General features: G+C 48.6%; 1 protein-coding gene across 1 annotated transcript in view; it reads right to left on the bottom strand.

Annotated features, from left to right (window-relative positions):
* Positions 1 to 17,247, bottom strand: part of LOC142560251 (uncharacterized) — a 151,739-nt gene that overhangs the window by 65,914 nt on the left and 68,578 nt on the right. The window contains exons 5-8 of the mRNA XM_075672205.1: positions 9,541 to 9,816; positions 8,636 to 8,890; positions 7,287 to 7,583; positions 5,151 to 5,408 (exon numbers count right to left, since the gene is read on the bottom strand). Coding sequence (XP_075528320.1) covers positions 5,151 to 5,408; positions 7,287 to 7,583; positions 8,636 to 8,890; positions 9,541 to 9,816 — 1,086 coding nt within the window. The remainder of the gene's footprint in view (positions 1 to 5,150; positions 5,409 to 7,286; positions 7,584 to 8,635; positions 8,891 to 9,540; positions 9,817 to 17,247) is intronic.

Raw genomic sequence — 17,247 nt, 5'->3', positions numbered from 1 at the left:
GTCTGGTGTCAATACATGGGCTTCTACGGGGAGGGAAACGGATAGCCCCATGCTTGTCCACTAGAATAATCCTCTAGACAAAACAAACATGTTGTGTTGTGTGTGCTCCTTTGGACTGCGTCGCAGTCAACGCCAATGTAGCTCGTGTCGAGGCTCGGCTTAACGATCACCTGCGTCTAAACGGCGCTCCGTCGCAGCTGCGTCAACAACAGCTGCGTCTTTAAGAGCGGCGTTGTAAAACCCATTCGGCGGTAGCTCTGTGTACGTATGGGGTAGTGCGTGACGTAGCGCGCGCCTTCTATTTCTTTGTATTTCGCATAAATGACATATACGTAATTATATGTATAGCTACATACCAGCAAAACTCTATACCAACATAATATATACCGCCATAGCAGCATCGCTGGTCAACCACCTCAACAGGGTGGAATTGCCCCTGATTTTTTTTTTTCGGTACCTCAATTTGCTGTGTGTAGGAAGAACATGGTGCAATTTCCTGCGAAATGTGAAAAAGAAATTAAAGTCTGGAGTTTTACGTTTAAATACCACTATTTGATTATGAGGCACGCGGTAGTGAGGGACCCCGGATGAATTTCGACCACCCGGGGTTTTTTAACGTGCACGTGATGCCCGCGGGCGGTTCTGAATCTCACCTCCATCGAAATGCGGCCGCACCGCCACGGCCGGGATTCGATCCCGCGCCCTCCGGCTTAGTAGCGCAACGCCTTAGCCAATACGACACCACGGCAGGTTCTCATATGTGAAATATAGCAACACATGGGACACGCGAACATCACTATCGAATCTTTTCTGTCCTATTCGTGTTCGACTTGAGAATCCACTATTGTAAATTTTCGACTAGTCATTTCTGTTCAAGTACGAGGCGGTACAGGAAATTTCGAGGCTGGCTCTGTTTTAGAGCGCAGCTCTTTGGCGTCTGTTCCTGGGTTTCGCGTCGTCGTCGGCCTCGTAACCAGCTCCGCCCCCCTTTCATCCCCCCAGCGCTAGCAGCGACCGACTGATACCGCTGGATGCCGCTGACGCCGCTAGAGAGTCAAGATAACGTGTCGGCATCGGCGGCGTTGTCCCTGAAACCAACTCCGCAGCTGGGGTTGACTCACTATCGGCGTCAGCGGCATCAGTCAGTCGCTGCTATCTCTTCCCTCCTCCCTTTATCGTGTTGTCCGCTTGCTGCGCGCGCTTCTGCCCCCATCGTTTGCCGCTGGGTGTACACGCCGCCCCCTCCCCCCTCTTCCTACGAGTCTCCGGTTGTCAAAGCGCCGGCTCGAACTTAATTCCTTTCTTCGCTCCTCCTCCAATGCAACCCCTGTGCGGTGGCAATCAGAGAGCCAGATCGGTGGCGGCGGATCTGTATATGTGCACCGCCCGAGCCGAAATTGCCGCTGCCGTTCGCCACTGCGAAATTATCTGCCAGTTCTTTCTGAGCCATGAGCGAGACGACCGATGGAAGTCCTCCGTCTGCAGAGAGGCTAAGTGATATGAGGCAACGCGCTTTTTTGCACACAATTTGACAGAAGGTTCCAACTGCAGCCAAGTTTATTGCAACGATGTTCACAGCATGACCCACGGTGAAACGCAGGATCTACGCACAGTGGAGCTGCAGATCGTAGAATGCCACCATCGCCTTGGCTGCCGTCAAAAATTCTTATTTCGTATACAGTAGCTTCAGCACTGTTGCCTACCTTATAGAATCCCCGTCCTCCAAACCGTATATAAAGGTGGTGCTTCTTGAAAAATGACACGCCTCTAGCAATGGCATTTCAAACGAGGCTCGGCTGATACAAAAAGTTGTTAGCGCCTCGACGGCCACTCGGGTCATCCACGAAGAAGGCAAGGAAAGATCAAAATAAGGGCTGTCATGCAAGAAAGAAAGAAAGAAAGAAAGAAAGAAAGGAAGAAAGAAAGCAACAAATCAAAGAAAGAAGGAATGAAAGAAGGAAAAAAAGGAACTAAAGAAGGGAGGAAAGAAGGAAGAAAAGCGAGAAAGTAAATAAATGAAGGAAGAAAAGGAAATAATAAAAGAAAGAAAGCGTTGTGCCCGGAAGCCCTTTCTCCACGCCGGCCAGAGGGAATTCGGGAACCTTCCGAACCGTTAAGCAGCTGCGAGGAACGATCTTGTCGTTGCTTCCCATGTCACAATTTTTGCCATCGAAGAATAAGGAGCAGAGTACGGGCCGTTTGACTTCCCTACCTGCATTTTACGCCTCGTTTTCCCGCGGACGTCCATCAAAGTCTCCTTCCGATACGCCATTCTTCAGCAATGTCGGGCTGCCTTTTGCACTTTTCCCTGCAAGGCTATCAGGACCTCGGGTTCGTAAGACCGTTCACTACACGGCGAAAAGAAACATAACCGAGAAAATGGGGCGATACGTTAAGGGTAAGCAGCGAGGGATTGGTTACCCGCTTTGCTTAGTGCGTACAATGCAGTTGAAAGTCCAAAAGTGATCCTCGAGATATAACGACGGAAGAAAAAAGAAAACCCCGAAAAGCTCGCCTCTCACCGCCGACGCTGCCGTTTCCGTAGCCGCCGTGAATCTAGCCACCATGGTATGGCTGTTTCTACAGCGTCTGCTTCCCCTAGCGAGAGAACATTTCACCGACGGTTCTTGCCCTCATGCTTTCTCCCAAGGCGTGTTAAGCAGGGTTGACAGACGGTATGGTAGCTTCGCTCTAACGTAGCAGCCACACGGGAGGTAACATGGTTATCCTTAGATCTCCGGGGCACGTGGAGACAAACTAACTTCCCTTTGCGCTACCCCTCTTCTCGATTCACAAAGGCGTGGTTGAAGCCATCCCTTCGTGAAATGGGTTCAGTTCACTTGTTACCGGTTGGTTAGAACCGGTCCCGGGTTCATGTCAAAGTGCAAGTTAGCTCGCGTTTCGTGTGCTACTTGAAGTAGGTCGTACCTGTTCTATAGTGAAGTACGAGAATTTAACTAAAAGAAGGAAGCGAGAAAAAGAAAAGCGCTATCACATATGAGAGAAGCAATTACTTTACCCAAGTAAGTTGCCGGGGTCTACTTTTTGTTGTCAAAGTGCACATCCACATTCCAAGCTAGCGCGCAGAAGTCTGCGTAACTGATTTCAATTACGGACGCGCCCCTGCGTAAATGCAAGTTAGAGAAGACGGTCAATTATTTTTATGTTACAGGTGAAAAGACTAGGGTGAGTCATGCAGGACAATGAAAGTCGAGGAAACCGAAGCTGCTTGGGATGAGCAAGACGGAAGACTCTTATAGTTCCCGATATTCCATCTTTGGGAGTCTCCTCTCTAGGACATTATCATAGAAATGTCGGTGCAGCTATTCTGAGGTCTATAATTGAATCGGGCCGATTTCCTTGCTAAATTTCTAAATCTTAATTTTTAAAACTTTATCCTTTCTTTATTGATTCAAAACTTCTAATGTGTTTCTTTTTAGACTAGACTAGTTTCCTAACTCGCCCGATCCTTTGTCAATCCCCCACACTGCGAACGAACCACTCGTAGAGGAAAGCCGACCAACCAATCAACTAGACTGATGACAGTGCCTGAAGAATAAAGTAAGGTGTTTTACCCTGGCGCGATGGGCCCGCTAAATATTGGTGGCAGCGGCGGGATTCGGACTTACGCCCTCGAAGTGACTAATATGAGTGAATTTAAAATTGAGCGACAAAAGCACAAATAGCAGGAGTGCATACAGATTGGCAAGTATACATCTGTGAGGCAGTTGCCGGCCAAGCATACCAGGCTTACCATGCCTGCTGCAGCACCAACATGAAAAGAGTTATTATACTGAAACTAAAAGAAAACTTGGCCATGAAAATGGCAACCACAATAAATGCCGACATTTGCTACATCGTTTTCGTAGCGATAAAGATAAAGATAATAAAAATATTTACACATAGACTTCAGGCATGGAGAACGTGTAAAGTGAATTGGCTATTGCAGGCCTGAAGGGATGCATTTTCAGGCGCCTGAGCTAGATAGCGTCACCATATTGAGTAAATTAACCAAATCACGCTCATTGCGCGTCCTGTTTGCATCAACACTGCCTAGACAGCACAAGGTCTGTTCACTCGCATACATGACATCATGCTACTAGCTCGACTGCCATAGAATCTAATGGGTATGCTCCCGAGTAAGCCGCGGAGATTTCGACGTCACCGCTTTCGTCACGCCAGCCTTGCCAATGGAAATTTCGGGCCAGTAGCATGACGTCATGGATCGAAGTGAACAGGCCTTCTGCGATCTATGCGGTGTTGCTTGAATCGCACCTCGTCGTGCGCGCCTACGCTCCTTTCACCGAGCGGCAACATTTCAATGCACGGGCGCTTTGCGCAGCTTTTCCTGCAGAGTTCGTTATATTAACTCTACGGCCAACGCCACACCGAGAGGACCTGATCGGTCCCCTACCTACCGGTGTAAGGTTGTGCGGGTTGAGGCGAGGCGTCTCGTTAAAGACGGGTTTCAAAAGGCACAAAGGGCCTGTCTGATCACAAAAAGACGCCACCATTTTCAATGCGTGCACAACGGGGGTTGCTTGTAGCGTCCCCCTGTCATGTGGCAAGTGCTGCGCTGGCCAGATTGAGCGCAGCGTAAACGACAAACAGGGAACATCGTGCCCATAGTGCGGGCATTAGCGGGATCCGGCCGCTTAGCAGACCTCTGTAAGCGATGCGAGTGCAGACCTCTGTTTCGCAGCAAAACCGGTATGGGAAAGTACAGTGAGCAAATCTGCAGATTGATCCTCAAAGCCGAGAACATAAAAGAAACAGTCCGATAAATGTATTATTAGGACTGCCTCTATCGCGTTGACAATGAAACAGTGTGACTATCTGCGTCGAAACTTACGTGATACACATCTGTGACGAATGGCTTGACGCATGCGCCACGATTCTAGTTCCCCCGTGTGCAACGGCGTGTCACGTGGGTCTATGCTTAGGTATCAAAATCAGTTGAAGACCAGCGTCCTCTCTGTCCCGCTCACTTTTACCCTCAGATTTCCCGGGTTTCCTCCGAAGTGCTGGAAATGCATCAGTAATCAGAAACCCGACTAGCCCAGCTTTCTGCCACAGGCTCGTAAAAGAAGAGTTGCAGGAAAAGTAGGCACTGATCCCAGATACGCAGTCACCGCCGCTGCGAGACTCACCGTCGAAGCAAGCCCCGAGCTCAACGAGGTCGGTGCCGGGCAGCCGGAGCGTGGCGCCCTTCGGGGCCGACTTGCGCGTGTGGTGGCTGAGGAAGCAGGTCTGCGTGTCGTGCTCGAAGCTGAACGAGCGGCAGACGAAGTCGACGCTGTTGAGGCACCGTTGCAGGCAGTCCTCCTGCGACATCGTGCCGATGACGAGGTCCGCGAGCACCAGCTCCTGGTCCCGGTATTTCTTCGTGCTGCAGAAACCTCGCACCTCTGCGAGAGGAAAAGTTTCCCAGAGTCAGAGAAAAACGTCAGCGTTGCCCCTCGCCACCATCGCTCGCTTTCCACGACGCCCTCGGTATCCGCGAGGAGTGTGACGGTAACTATAGTACAACGCCCGGAACATATTTCCTACTCTAATCCTAAGCCGTGCAACGCGACGAAGACGACGTAGAGGCACAAATAATCGAGAGGCACGCGCATTCCCTAGGAACTGCTTGATTCCCAAACCGGTATAATATCTATATGCACTCAAGTCGATATGACATGACGTGACAAGTCGACATCGCAGAATAACAGGAAAGCGACAACTAAAGGATGTCAGCAACAAACAGCAATAAACGGACCGTGCAGGGTCTGAGTTGACATGCGATGTTATCAAGTAGATGTCGAGACAAGGACATGCTTAAATTTTAAAGAAAGAAACAACGAGCATTCCCTACACGTGTGCACGTTTAACAAAGCCTGATCAGCTATATATAGCACTCATTGTCTTCCTCTACCCCTTGCCATACGCCACTCATTTGCGCCTATAATAGCAGGCTAGAGACACTATAGTACGTGCAGGCATAGCTATGCATTAGCGCACGTAGCAGATTCACCTGGTCGCAGATGCCACAGAAGCGCTGAACAGGCGATGGCAAACCCGTAACGGCAAACCCGTAACACAGTTCATCCATAACTGCGTCTGTTTGTTGTTGTTGTCGTTTAATTTATGCGAATCCCACATTAATCTTGGAATCTATAGGCCCTATAACGTAAAACTATTCCAATATGATTTTATTCCTATATCCTGACGTCAAATTTCCGTAACCACCGACGCAAGCACCGGACGGTCACCCACAGGGTTGTCTGAAAAGACCAATCAAACGCTCTCCTTGTTCATAGGAGGTCACTTTTGTTTGCTTGAAAAACGAATAAGATTGCCTACACTGAGCGGCTTGTCGTATCTAATTGGCTGACAAGAGGCGAGGAGAACGCTCAAGCGGAGAGGGATTCACTGGGGCAGAGCCAGTGCACTGAAAATCGATAACCGGATGAAGAAGGTGGTGCCAGCGTCTGCGATTGGTCCGCTTTCACTTACTTAGCTTGCGGTGGCTGGTCGAAAATCGCGGCGGCATGCAACGGAAGCTTAAGAATAACGGTAAAACGGATCCTCAGCAAAGAAGAGTTGGTAGAATGAGGTCGAAAACGTTACACGGCCACGCAAGAAGAATATTATACGCAAATAAACCCATGCTCTCCGGCAGGTGCGAGTAGCCAGCGCCTGAGCGATCAGCGGCAGCCATCTTTTATTTCTTTTGGAACGGGGCAGCCTGCGGCTATTCAGAAGAAATTTCAGCTTTGTTCGGCATATTAATGCATCTTCAGTGCGTACACGTCACTTTGACGCGGTGAGTTTTCGCGGTTTTGTGACGACGCGTGACAGGCAGGTGAAGTGGGTGCAGCCCGAAAACTTTTCACCAATAGCCGGGGGCTAATGGCGAAAAGGCGTCGAATCAGAAATAACTGTTTTTCTTTTGTCGGTCAGAGTATGCATAATCAGCGTGTAGACAACACGTCAGATGGGGAGGTATCGCGGTTTTCGTGACGTCGCGTGACAGACAGGTGAAGGGGGGGGGGGGGGGGGTTCAAAAAGTTTTTGACCAATCGCGGAGGGCTGATAGCAGAAATGGAATAGAAAAGTTTGGAATAGCTTTACGTTATAGTGCCCCATGTCAAGCGAAGTTTTCGTGACGCCGAAATGAACTGCTACAAATAAATTTTGCCATTTAATTCCTACGTCTCTGGCGCAAGAATGATAGCATCACTTGAAAGCCTCTCACTGACCTCATCCTAACCCCCCTCCCCTCGTTCTCTCTTCGCTCTCACCTCGGACGCAGTTGTTCTCGAAGTAATCGACGACAAACTTCGAGTCCTCCAGCTTCGCCTCGCCCGAGGTGCCCGTGAAGCGCGAGTGCGGGCTGAGGCGGCACTCGCTCAGCTGGTAGTTGAACTCGGCCGAGTGGCACACGAAGTCGCGGTGGGCCAGGCACGCTGCTTGGCACTCCTCGCGGGTGTTGGCCTCCACGCTGACCTTGGGCGACGACCCCGAGCTCCCGCCGGCCACCACCAGCTCCTTGCCCGGCACGCGTTCGAACGCCCAGTGCTTGTCGCACACGCTGCCGGCTGTGGAGAACGATCCGTCGACCATTCGGTGAGGGCGTCGACGATGTAGGCAGTGAGTGGCAACATGAATCAACTAAACAGCGATTCATCAATCAATCAATCGATCAATCAATCAATCAAACATCATCATCATCATCAGCCTGGTTACGCCCACTGCAGGGCAAAGGCCTCTCCCATACTTCTCCAACAACCCCGGTCATGTACTAATTGTGGCCATGTCGTCCCTGCAAACAAACAAACACTCAGCAAATCAAAGAACTAATTCAAAAATTAAATTATGGGGTTTTACGTGCCAATATTTTTGTTTCTGGCAAATAAAATTGATTGAAAACCTCTTTCTGATTATGAGAAACGCCGTAGTGGAGGACTCCGGAAATTTCGACCACCCGGGGTTCTTTAACGTGCACCTAAATCTAAGCACACGGGTGTTTTCGCGTTTTGCCCGGGATTCGACCCCGCGACTTCGTGATCAGCAGCCAAACACCGGTAGCCACTGAGCAACCACGGCGGGTTCAAAGAACTAATTAATCGATGCCGGAGTGCAAGCACACTGTAGAACACTGGGAACTCTCGCGCGTATATCCCCTCCATTGAAGCAGCGAAGCATGCCAAGGAAAACACGAGGCCTTCGGACTATCCATAGAAATAGAGGGACTTCACAACTTGTCGCGCTTCAACATCAATGTCTGCTGGGTGATGTGATTTGTTCTGCCGTACCTTCCCTTCTTTCTTTTTTCTCTCTACGCAGGCGGGCGCGGCATCCCTCTCAAGAGGCCCATTGCTAGCCTGTTTCCTTGCTCTTCGTGCTCTTCAGGCATGTTTCCAAGCAATAAAAATGACGGTATACTGAGTTGGTGCCGATTTCGTTGCCGGAGAAGGCATTCTGTTTCTCTTCCATATTTATTTTTTCCGTTGTTTTTAATCTGGCGAAGCAGGGGCGCGAGTTGCATTACGCTCTCCTATAGCGTCGCACGACCGTATGCACCCGCTCCCGGGCACAACTTTCGCCAACGAAGAAGTGGCTACCATCGGCGCCAAGCCCGCGGGCTTACCCGAGATGCAGGCCTTCTCGAAGTAGTTCATCTGCGGGTTGCGCTTGACGTTCGTGTCGGTGCCCGTGCGCAGGGTGTCCGAGTGCGCGTGGCACATGCGGCGCCGGTAGTCGTACGACACCGAGCGGCACTTGGCGTCGCCGCGGCACAGCGCCAGGCACTCGTGCGCCGACGACACCTGAGACGAGCGCAGGGGACGGTCCGTCATGTAGCGCCCGGACACGAGCTCGAACTTCACGTCCTCGTCGTCGCAGGCTGCGAGAGAGAACAGAAGGCCGCACGCGCGTTTGCACAGCCTTTAATGTCGGCGGCCGTATAACGCACGCTTCTACGACGACCGTCTAGGATTAGAGATGGCGCCTTTATTTCCTTTAACAGTGGAGAATTGTAGTGTGCCAGGTATTCCGGCAAGCGCGGGCGGTTTGCCGGATGAGCGGGGGCGTAAACGGGAGCGGCCAGATTGGTGGCGACAGCTGGTGGTGCAAAGCTCAACCACCTAAACACAGAGCCAATTACTATATTCTTCTTAGCTGGGGCGTAAATTTTCGACAACAGCGTAATCACGAACACAATTACGCCGCTGCCGAAATTTTCCACCAGCAGCGAAGCAGAATAAAGTAGGTTACTGCAATTTTAGCTCTGTGTTTGTCTGCTTGAGCTCTACAACACCAGGTGGCGGCACCCCTCCGGCCGCTTACGTTTATGCCCCGGACCATCCGGCAATCCGCCGAAACCGCCCCCGCTTGCCGGAATAGCGGGCACGCTAAAAGTCTCTATTATCGATTACAGCGAAGTTGTTAAGGAATATAATGCAACGGTTTTCGTGCGACGGCGTGGCCGATGTCCAGTTACAAATGCAAGCGCCGGATTCGCGCAAACGACGTCTGCTGCAGCAGGCGGCTCACCGTCGAGGTTTCTGGCGATCTCGTAGTAGTTGAGGCTGTGCGACGGCTCGAAGCTGCCCGGGTTCTGCAGCAGGCCGGCCCTGTTCTGGTGCGTGAGGCCGCAGTAGGTCTGCTGCTGCGCCCGGCGGCCGAACAGGAACGAGCGGCACGGAAAGAGCGCGTTGCGCAGGCACGACTCTCCGCACTCGCTGACCGACAGGCCCCGGTACTCGACCAGGCTGTACGGGTGCTCCACGTTGCCCAGCAGCAGGATCTCCGCCGTGTGGCCGCCGCTCACTGCGACAGAGTCAGTCAGTCGGTCAGTGAGTCAGTCAGTCAGCCAGCGAGTCAATCAATCAATCAACCAATCAGTCAATGAATCAATCAGCCAATCAATCAATGGATCAGTCAATCAATCAGTATTCCCATCGCAAGAAATCACCTCCTTACGCTGAAAAAAAAAAGATAAATTGAAGATGATTTCGATCTTTCATACGCTTCTACAGACACCCCTACCAGCCGGCGAGTTTATCACCATTCTCACCGCCATGTTCGATAGATTTTCTAGCGAATCAAGCATTTATGCGCCATTATAAAGAGTAAACCGTTTCAGCAGTCAATAATTGTTTCTTTTGTTTGTGGTTAATTCATTCCGGCAGCCAGCCAGCCAATAGTTAAGCCAGTTAATAAATCAGCCAGCCTTCCAGTCTTAATTTCATTCGTCCATTTATATAGCGTAAACCTAGCGAGTCGACCAGTTAATAATTTATTCGTTCTTTCTGCCGGAGCCAGTCAGTAATTTATTGAAGCCATCATTGAGCAGACAAATCAGTCACTCCGTCAACCGTCAAGTGCAGTAGTAAAGTGGCGAACATTTAACGACCGAAATCAGTCACGTAACTAGTTATTCAAACAATCAAGTTAATGCGCCACGTTACCACAGAAAAATAAAACGAAAGAAAGAAGTTCGCTGCCTGACAAAGCCAAAAGAAAGATGTGGCTCATAAAGGAATAGCATAGTGAAATATGTGGCCTCAATCGGAAGGAAATGGGTCAGTGCATACCCCTCCAAAGCGCAGACAAAACCGAAAGCAACAGTGCTGGTCGGGAAGAAATGCAGCCGCTGGCCCGTGTCTCATCCGCAAGAGTTGGAAACGACGAGATATAGATATGTATATATATGCGGCGAAGAAGAGATTTCGAATGACTATACCAACGCCACCGAGAATTCAGTGCCGCGAATTCACGCTTTCCGGAAGCACCGCGGAAACCGGGAGGAGCCCGTGTTTTTCATCACAACGACCGCGCAGAGATCTCGTTCTTACAATTCAAACCCAACCAGAGAGAGAGAGAGAGAGAATGTAATAGAGAAAGCGCAGCGGAAGGATTCAGCGCGTCGCGCTGCTCGCCTCCGCGTCTCTCTCTCTCTCTCTAACGTCAGCTTCAACAGCGCCATTCATCGACAGAATGAATGACAGAACGGCGCGGCGTACAAAAATGCATCGGGACGAGTAACGCGTTTTCTGCGCATTCTCTTGCCTACCCCTCTCGCGTAACAATCACTGAAGGTTTGAAATCTGGGCCAGTTGGTACATGGTTGAAGGGGAAAAAATCTAAAAACTATCAACTGAGCTTTATTTTAACTGAGGGTGAGGTTGAATAAAGCTCAGTTGATAGTCCACTCGTGGTGTGAACCTCTCTTCTTGTCCTTTGTGTATTGTGACTGGTTTTTTTTTTTCCTTCAACAATCCCTGAGGCGCGGAGGACTCGGAACTGCTCAAAAGGGACAACGCGAGAACCCGGGGCCTGGTCTCGCCAACTCTGTACAATGTCCGCGAAAGCTTGCACGGGTCGCGTACGCCAATAATCGAGGGAGCCAGCGACAGCCGCGTGCGTTAGAAGAAATACGTATCTGAACCGCCTTTAAGCCCACGAGTTTCTGTATTATACACTTTTGTAAAAGTTCAACTGTTCTTTTTTTGTTTTGTTTCCGTTTTATTGTTCTGGCGCGTTCCGTTTTGAATGTATTTGCCATTTGGCTGCACTAAGTCTTCGGTTGAATGCCAAGCGCTAGCGCGTAGTCCATTCTTGTGAAGCCCAAGTCCGTACTTCGCGCTGCAACATCACGTAGAGCAGCGAGGAGGGCTTGCCCAGCGGTAATCTTTCCGTGATCTCTCAATCCAGCCGGTTTCGCAAACGAGAGGATCAGCGACGAACAGTGGAGGGATGAGGATTTCTCCATTGCTTTGAAACCTCCGTCTTCGTTCATTTTGCGGTGAGAGGTTAACAATTAGACGAGAAAGACTAAAGTCAAAGTTTCATTCTTGGAATTTTCCCGCCGAAACACCAGTGCACCGCCACGTCAGTGTGGTGACGTCACGGCTGTCGAACTCAATTTTCGTATTTTGGCCATCCGTGAAAGTTCCTGAAACCTGATAAATGCAGAATTTATCCCTTTTAGATTGCAGTATAGTCCACCTTTACCGATAAAAAAATTAACTAGGCCATTACAGACACCGTCGAAATTCATGACGTCATGACAAGCTGGTGCGCGGGAACCCCCGGGCGGCGTCGCAACCCGTATTTCGTTTCTACGTCCTTTCTGGCTCTTTATGAGTCCTCGCGCGTTAAGAGTGACATTCCTATTTGTCCTGGAACATTTTGCGCACACTGAACGAAGACAACAAGAAAAGGGCACAAAGACCAGTGCAGGCTGACAACTTGATGTCAGTCTGCGTTGGTGTTTGTGTCCTGTTCTTGTTGTCTTCGTTCAGTGTTCGTAAAACTTTCCACAGTGAAGTCAAACCAACTAGCCCGCCTTTCAGTCTGATTGTACTGACATCCTTAGTATTATGTAGGCATAATTTGCTAAAACGCCCCAAAGTATTCTTTAATGCGTAAGCATTCTTTGTCGAGTAGCCCGGCAAGATCTGTCTGTCCCGTGACGACTTATATCTGCAAAATAAATGCATAATTGGTCAAGTTAACACATGTGGTCGTTATAATAGTGTAATAATAGATTATTGGCAGCGTTAAAAAAATGCTTCTGACTGGGATTCGAACCATGGTCCGCAGTGGGGCAGGCAGATGTATGTGAGCCACATTAAATACTACTACTACTACTACTACTACTACTACTACTACTACTACTACTACTAATAATAATAATAATAATAATAATAATAATAATAATAAAGCTGCTTACGTCACCGCATAAAGGTCATAACAATAAAAGGAAAATAAAGAAGTTAACACATGTAATCCTTATAGTATTAGATGATTGGTCGTTAGAAAAAAAACAGGTTGTGACGACGTTTCGGATCAACTGATGCGGCATATATGCAAAATAAATGCGCAGTGGGTCAACTTAACAGATGTCATCGTTATAGTACTGGAATAGTAAATGGTTGGTAGCGACGGGTAGACATGCATAAGCTAGCTAAATAACTAAGCACAATCGAAGTAGAGGCCTGGCCCGAGAATGCTCACGCATTTTTATGACAATTCTCAGAACATCTGTAGCATTTTCTTTTTTCCCTCCTTGCTGCCTCTTTTAAGCTACCCACAAATGAAAACTCGCCCAACAATGTGTACCAATACGACAATCCTAAACAAGCTCTTAATATTGGGCATCTTACGACAAAATTGTAAAATTTGATAGGTATGCGTAAAGTGAATGCGGCCGGTAGCATTCGCCGCAGTGCACGGATAAGGGCAGGACGGGAGTTGCCTATTTTGGACAGAATGCAGATGGCAGCCTCGCTGTACAGCTTGTCTCGTATTCGAGCACGAGCGAAGAGACGAGAGTGTGTGTGTGTGTGTGTGTGTGTGTGTGTGTGTGTGTGTGTGTGTGTGTGTGTGTGTGTGTGTGTGTGTGTGTGTGTGTGTGTGTGTGTGTGTGTGTGAGAGAGAGAGAGAGAGAGAGAGAGAGAGAGAGAGAGAGAGAGAGAGAGAGAGAGAGAGAGAGAGAGAGAGAGAGAGAGAGAGAGAGAGAGAGAGAGAGAGAGAGAGAAGACGAGAGCCCAATAAAGTAGTGTGGCTTGCGAAACATCAGGAATAAAGATATCCGTCGGTGATGACACGCTTTCTACATCAAACCATTTCGCCGTTCCTCGGCGAGAGAAAAGAGCCGAGGCAACAAAAGGCGCTTTGGGCGGTGATTTATAACGTTCTCCCTATTCCTGAATGGGCCTTGGGCGAAAGAACAGGCTTGCCTTGTATGTGTTGGAGCGGCGTGTCATTGCGTTCTTTTTTTTAACCCTTTCTTAACAATTTTGCCAACGTTCCTCCTGCACTTTCCTGATGCTCTTGCATAGAGGCGATTCGCATTTGTGCCGGAGATGTAAAAAATGCAGGGGAAAAATCTGTGAAACGAACCACATGGTAACTCCTCCCTCCCTTTTCCTTCCTTTTTTTTTTTGCGTCCTTTTTGCTAGCAGATTCTGGAAGCATGACTATTTTTACTGCTTTCATGCCATTGCACAACGCATTTGGGTGGCCACGGCCTGAAGCGAGTCTTGGCTTTCCCGTTGAGGAAATGCAGAGAGAAGCGTTCATCGTGACACGAATGCAGGGAAGATACGCGGACGTTTGCTTTGGTTTCGCGTGCGTTCGACGGATTTTGTTTTCTTTCTTCTTTTCTTTTCTTAAAGTAAAGGTTCAACTTTCAGGACGACTTCGCCGGTATGACGTGGTGCCGCTGGTTCCTTCAGCAAGGATATCAAGTGAATGTTGATCCATGTGGCATTGGAACACACGGAAGGAGCAACACGGGGTCAAATGAAGGGACAATGCAACATTATTTTTTTCGAACACTGTAAGAAAACGTTTCTTATCTGTAGACAGCACAAGCGGGAGCGGCGTATTATTCCACTGCATGCGTTAGGGAGCCAGCAAAATCGCATGAAAGGTAGGTCGCTCTCTCCCGGGGATTGCGAGGCTCCTTCTCTTTTGCCGCCGTCAATGACGTCATAGCAGGAATGGCGGCCAATAGCTGCCAACAACTGGAAGATTGTTCGTGACCGTGAGTCAATCCCGAGCGATATTTCGCGCACGCGTGCGAACACTTAGAACCTTCTGGCAAGCGCGGATACGCGTGATTGCTAACGCATATCCCGCCCACGACGCTGTCCCCTTTCCTTCTTCGCACTTCTGCAAATCGTCAACGTTGAAATGTTGCCACGAAAGCACGGCGGAAACAAGAAAAAGTTAGAAAGGAGGAATAAGGAGTAAATCGCTATCGCCGCCGCCCTTGCACGTTTAGAGGACACGCTGTGTCGAGGAGGAGCGAGAAAAGCAAACGTTGCGTTCTGTGTCATGTTAAAAATTAGTTCCAAGTGGATCCGCCTATAGAGAACTCCACGGCTAGAATTTGTACGTTGCAATATGGCCCATAATGTAATTAGTTAAAACGTAATTAGCGAATGTTTATTAATTAGTCGATTTTGCATCTCAATTTTGCTGTGCAAGTATTGTCCGCCGCTTCGAGTAGACCAGCTCATGAACTAGAATTGTGATATCTGCCACAGGCAACTTTTAAAGATTTTTGAAAGCGTTCGCTGAAACACCGTTATTACCAGACCATTTTCACACAGTTCTGCGGAGATTGATTGATTGAAAGGCATCGCAACTCGATCCGTTGTGTTCTGAGTTGGAAAAAGGCATAAAATAAAAAGAAACCATTAAGCTCTCGGCGTCTGTAGTCGCTACTGTGCTGGCTCAGACTTAGAAAAAAGAAATATGTTATAAGGCAAGACAAGTGAAGTGTACCGAAGGGCTCAGTATTGAATCTAACTACACGAAGTACACCCGATAAGCGCACGCCGAATACAACAAAAGCGCCGGGGAAATACCGTTCTGGGCCCATGGGTAAAAAAAAAAAGTGGGTGGGGGGGGCAGTATGATGAATGTTTGATGTTTAATGGCGCAAGGGCCAGGTATGGCCAAAGAGCGCTAATCTAGTGTTAATGAGTTTGTAGTGGTCTAATGGTATCTGTGAAGCTAGTGTGACGTGGCTGTAAAGGGGCCTAAAAGACGTTGCTGTACATGGCATAAAATCTACGCGTAATGAAATTATGGAAATGATTAATGACGTGTACTATGAACACTAGAATGCATTGGGGAAAATGATGCAATGTACAAATTATGTGAGATGCTAAAATTTTCTAAGAGCACTACTGCCTCGCCAGAGCCCTTGAACCCAAGGGACGAGAGGCATGCGCTATGCGAAACAACTATCACAGCGCTATCCTCTAAAGAGAGGAGGCGCTACGAACGTATGGGCTAATTACATGTAATACAACATCTTTCAGGAAACCTAGGACTGCGCTGGTATCAAAGAACGGTTCTGCACCGAGTAACATAACAGGATGAAGGGGGATGTGCTGCCGGTATGCTAAGGGAAAATGTTCCTTTCTTTAATATTCGGCTTCCCGACACTCCAGGAGGACGTGGAGGACGGTCAGGCTCTCCCCGCATCTACCTCAGGTTAAAGGCTCATTTCCAGTGAGTAAAAAAGTTGTGCGTGCCAAATGTGTGTCCTATTCTTAGACGACAGAATAGGACATCTGTCCGGCGTCCTTTTGTTACAGGAGGCCAGAAACCTAATTGTGGCTTTATTACATGCAGCTTATTATTTGTTTCCAGGTCCCACAAGCGTTGCCAGTAGCTTCGCAGTTTCTTTCTTAGGAAAGGCTTCAGGTCTATGACAGGGACTGCAGCGGTAAAATTAACAGTGTGTGATGCAATTCATGTGGCCATCTGGTCCGCTAGAACGTTACCCTGGATGCCCCTATGGCCAGGCACCCAGCACATAATCACATGCTGGTTAGATACATATGCTTTACATAAGACGGAATAGAGTTCAATTATTGTAGGATTTTTGTGCTTACAGAACGATATCAAAGACTTCACAACACTTAGGGAGCCCGTATATATAACTTATTTTTTGAGTTTTGATTTCCTTATATGCTTCACGGTCGACAATATTGCGTAGGCCTCAGCCGTGAAGATACTAGTTTCCGGATGCAGCAAATCGGATTCTGAGAAGGATGGACCGACGGCTGCATAGGACACCCCGTCGTGGGACCTTGATGCGTCTGTGTAGAATTCCGTGCAGTAATGCTTATGCTGGAGTTCCAGGAAATGCATTTGGATTTCAATCTCTGGAGCGTGCTTTGTAACTTGCATGAAAGATATATCGCATTGTATCATCTGCCACTCCCAAGGAGGTAGCAGCTTAGCTAGAGGTATTAGGCAATGTCTGAGGAGTGGGACATCCATTTCAGCACTAAGCTCCCTCACACGCAGTGAAAAGGGCTGTCTTACAGTGGGACGATTGCGAAAGAGTGTAGCATCTGTTATATCGTTAACGGTATTAAAGCACGGATGTTGAGGATTAGAGCGAACTTTTAGAAAGTATGTTTGGCTGATGTATGTTCTGTGCAGATTGAGTGGCCACTCATTTGATTCTACATATAGACTTTCAATGGGACTTGTTCTGAAAGCACCCGTGGCCAGTCGGATTCCTAGATGGTGAACCGGATCTAGCATCTTTAGCGCGCTCGGCGCTGCAGAATGATAAACCACGGCACCGTAGTCCAATCATGATCGAATGAGGCTTTTGTGAAGATTCATCAAACATTTTCTGTCGCTGTCCCATGTTGTATGGGATAAAACTTTCAGTAAGTTCATTGTTTTTAAGCATTTCACCTTGAGATACTTTATGTG

This window comes from Dermacentor variabilis, chromosome 10 (genome assembly GCF_050947875.1).
Source record: "Dermacentor variabilis isolate Ectoservices chromosome 10, ASM5094787v1, whole genome shotgun sequence".
In the NCBI taxonomy this organism is placed as follows: Eukaryota; Metazoa; Arthropoda; class Arachnida; order Ixodida; family Ixodidae; genus Dermacentor; species Dermacentor variabilis.
This window is presented reverse-complemented; position numbering and strand designations above follow the sequence as displayed.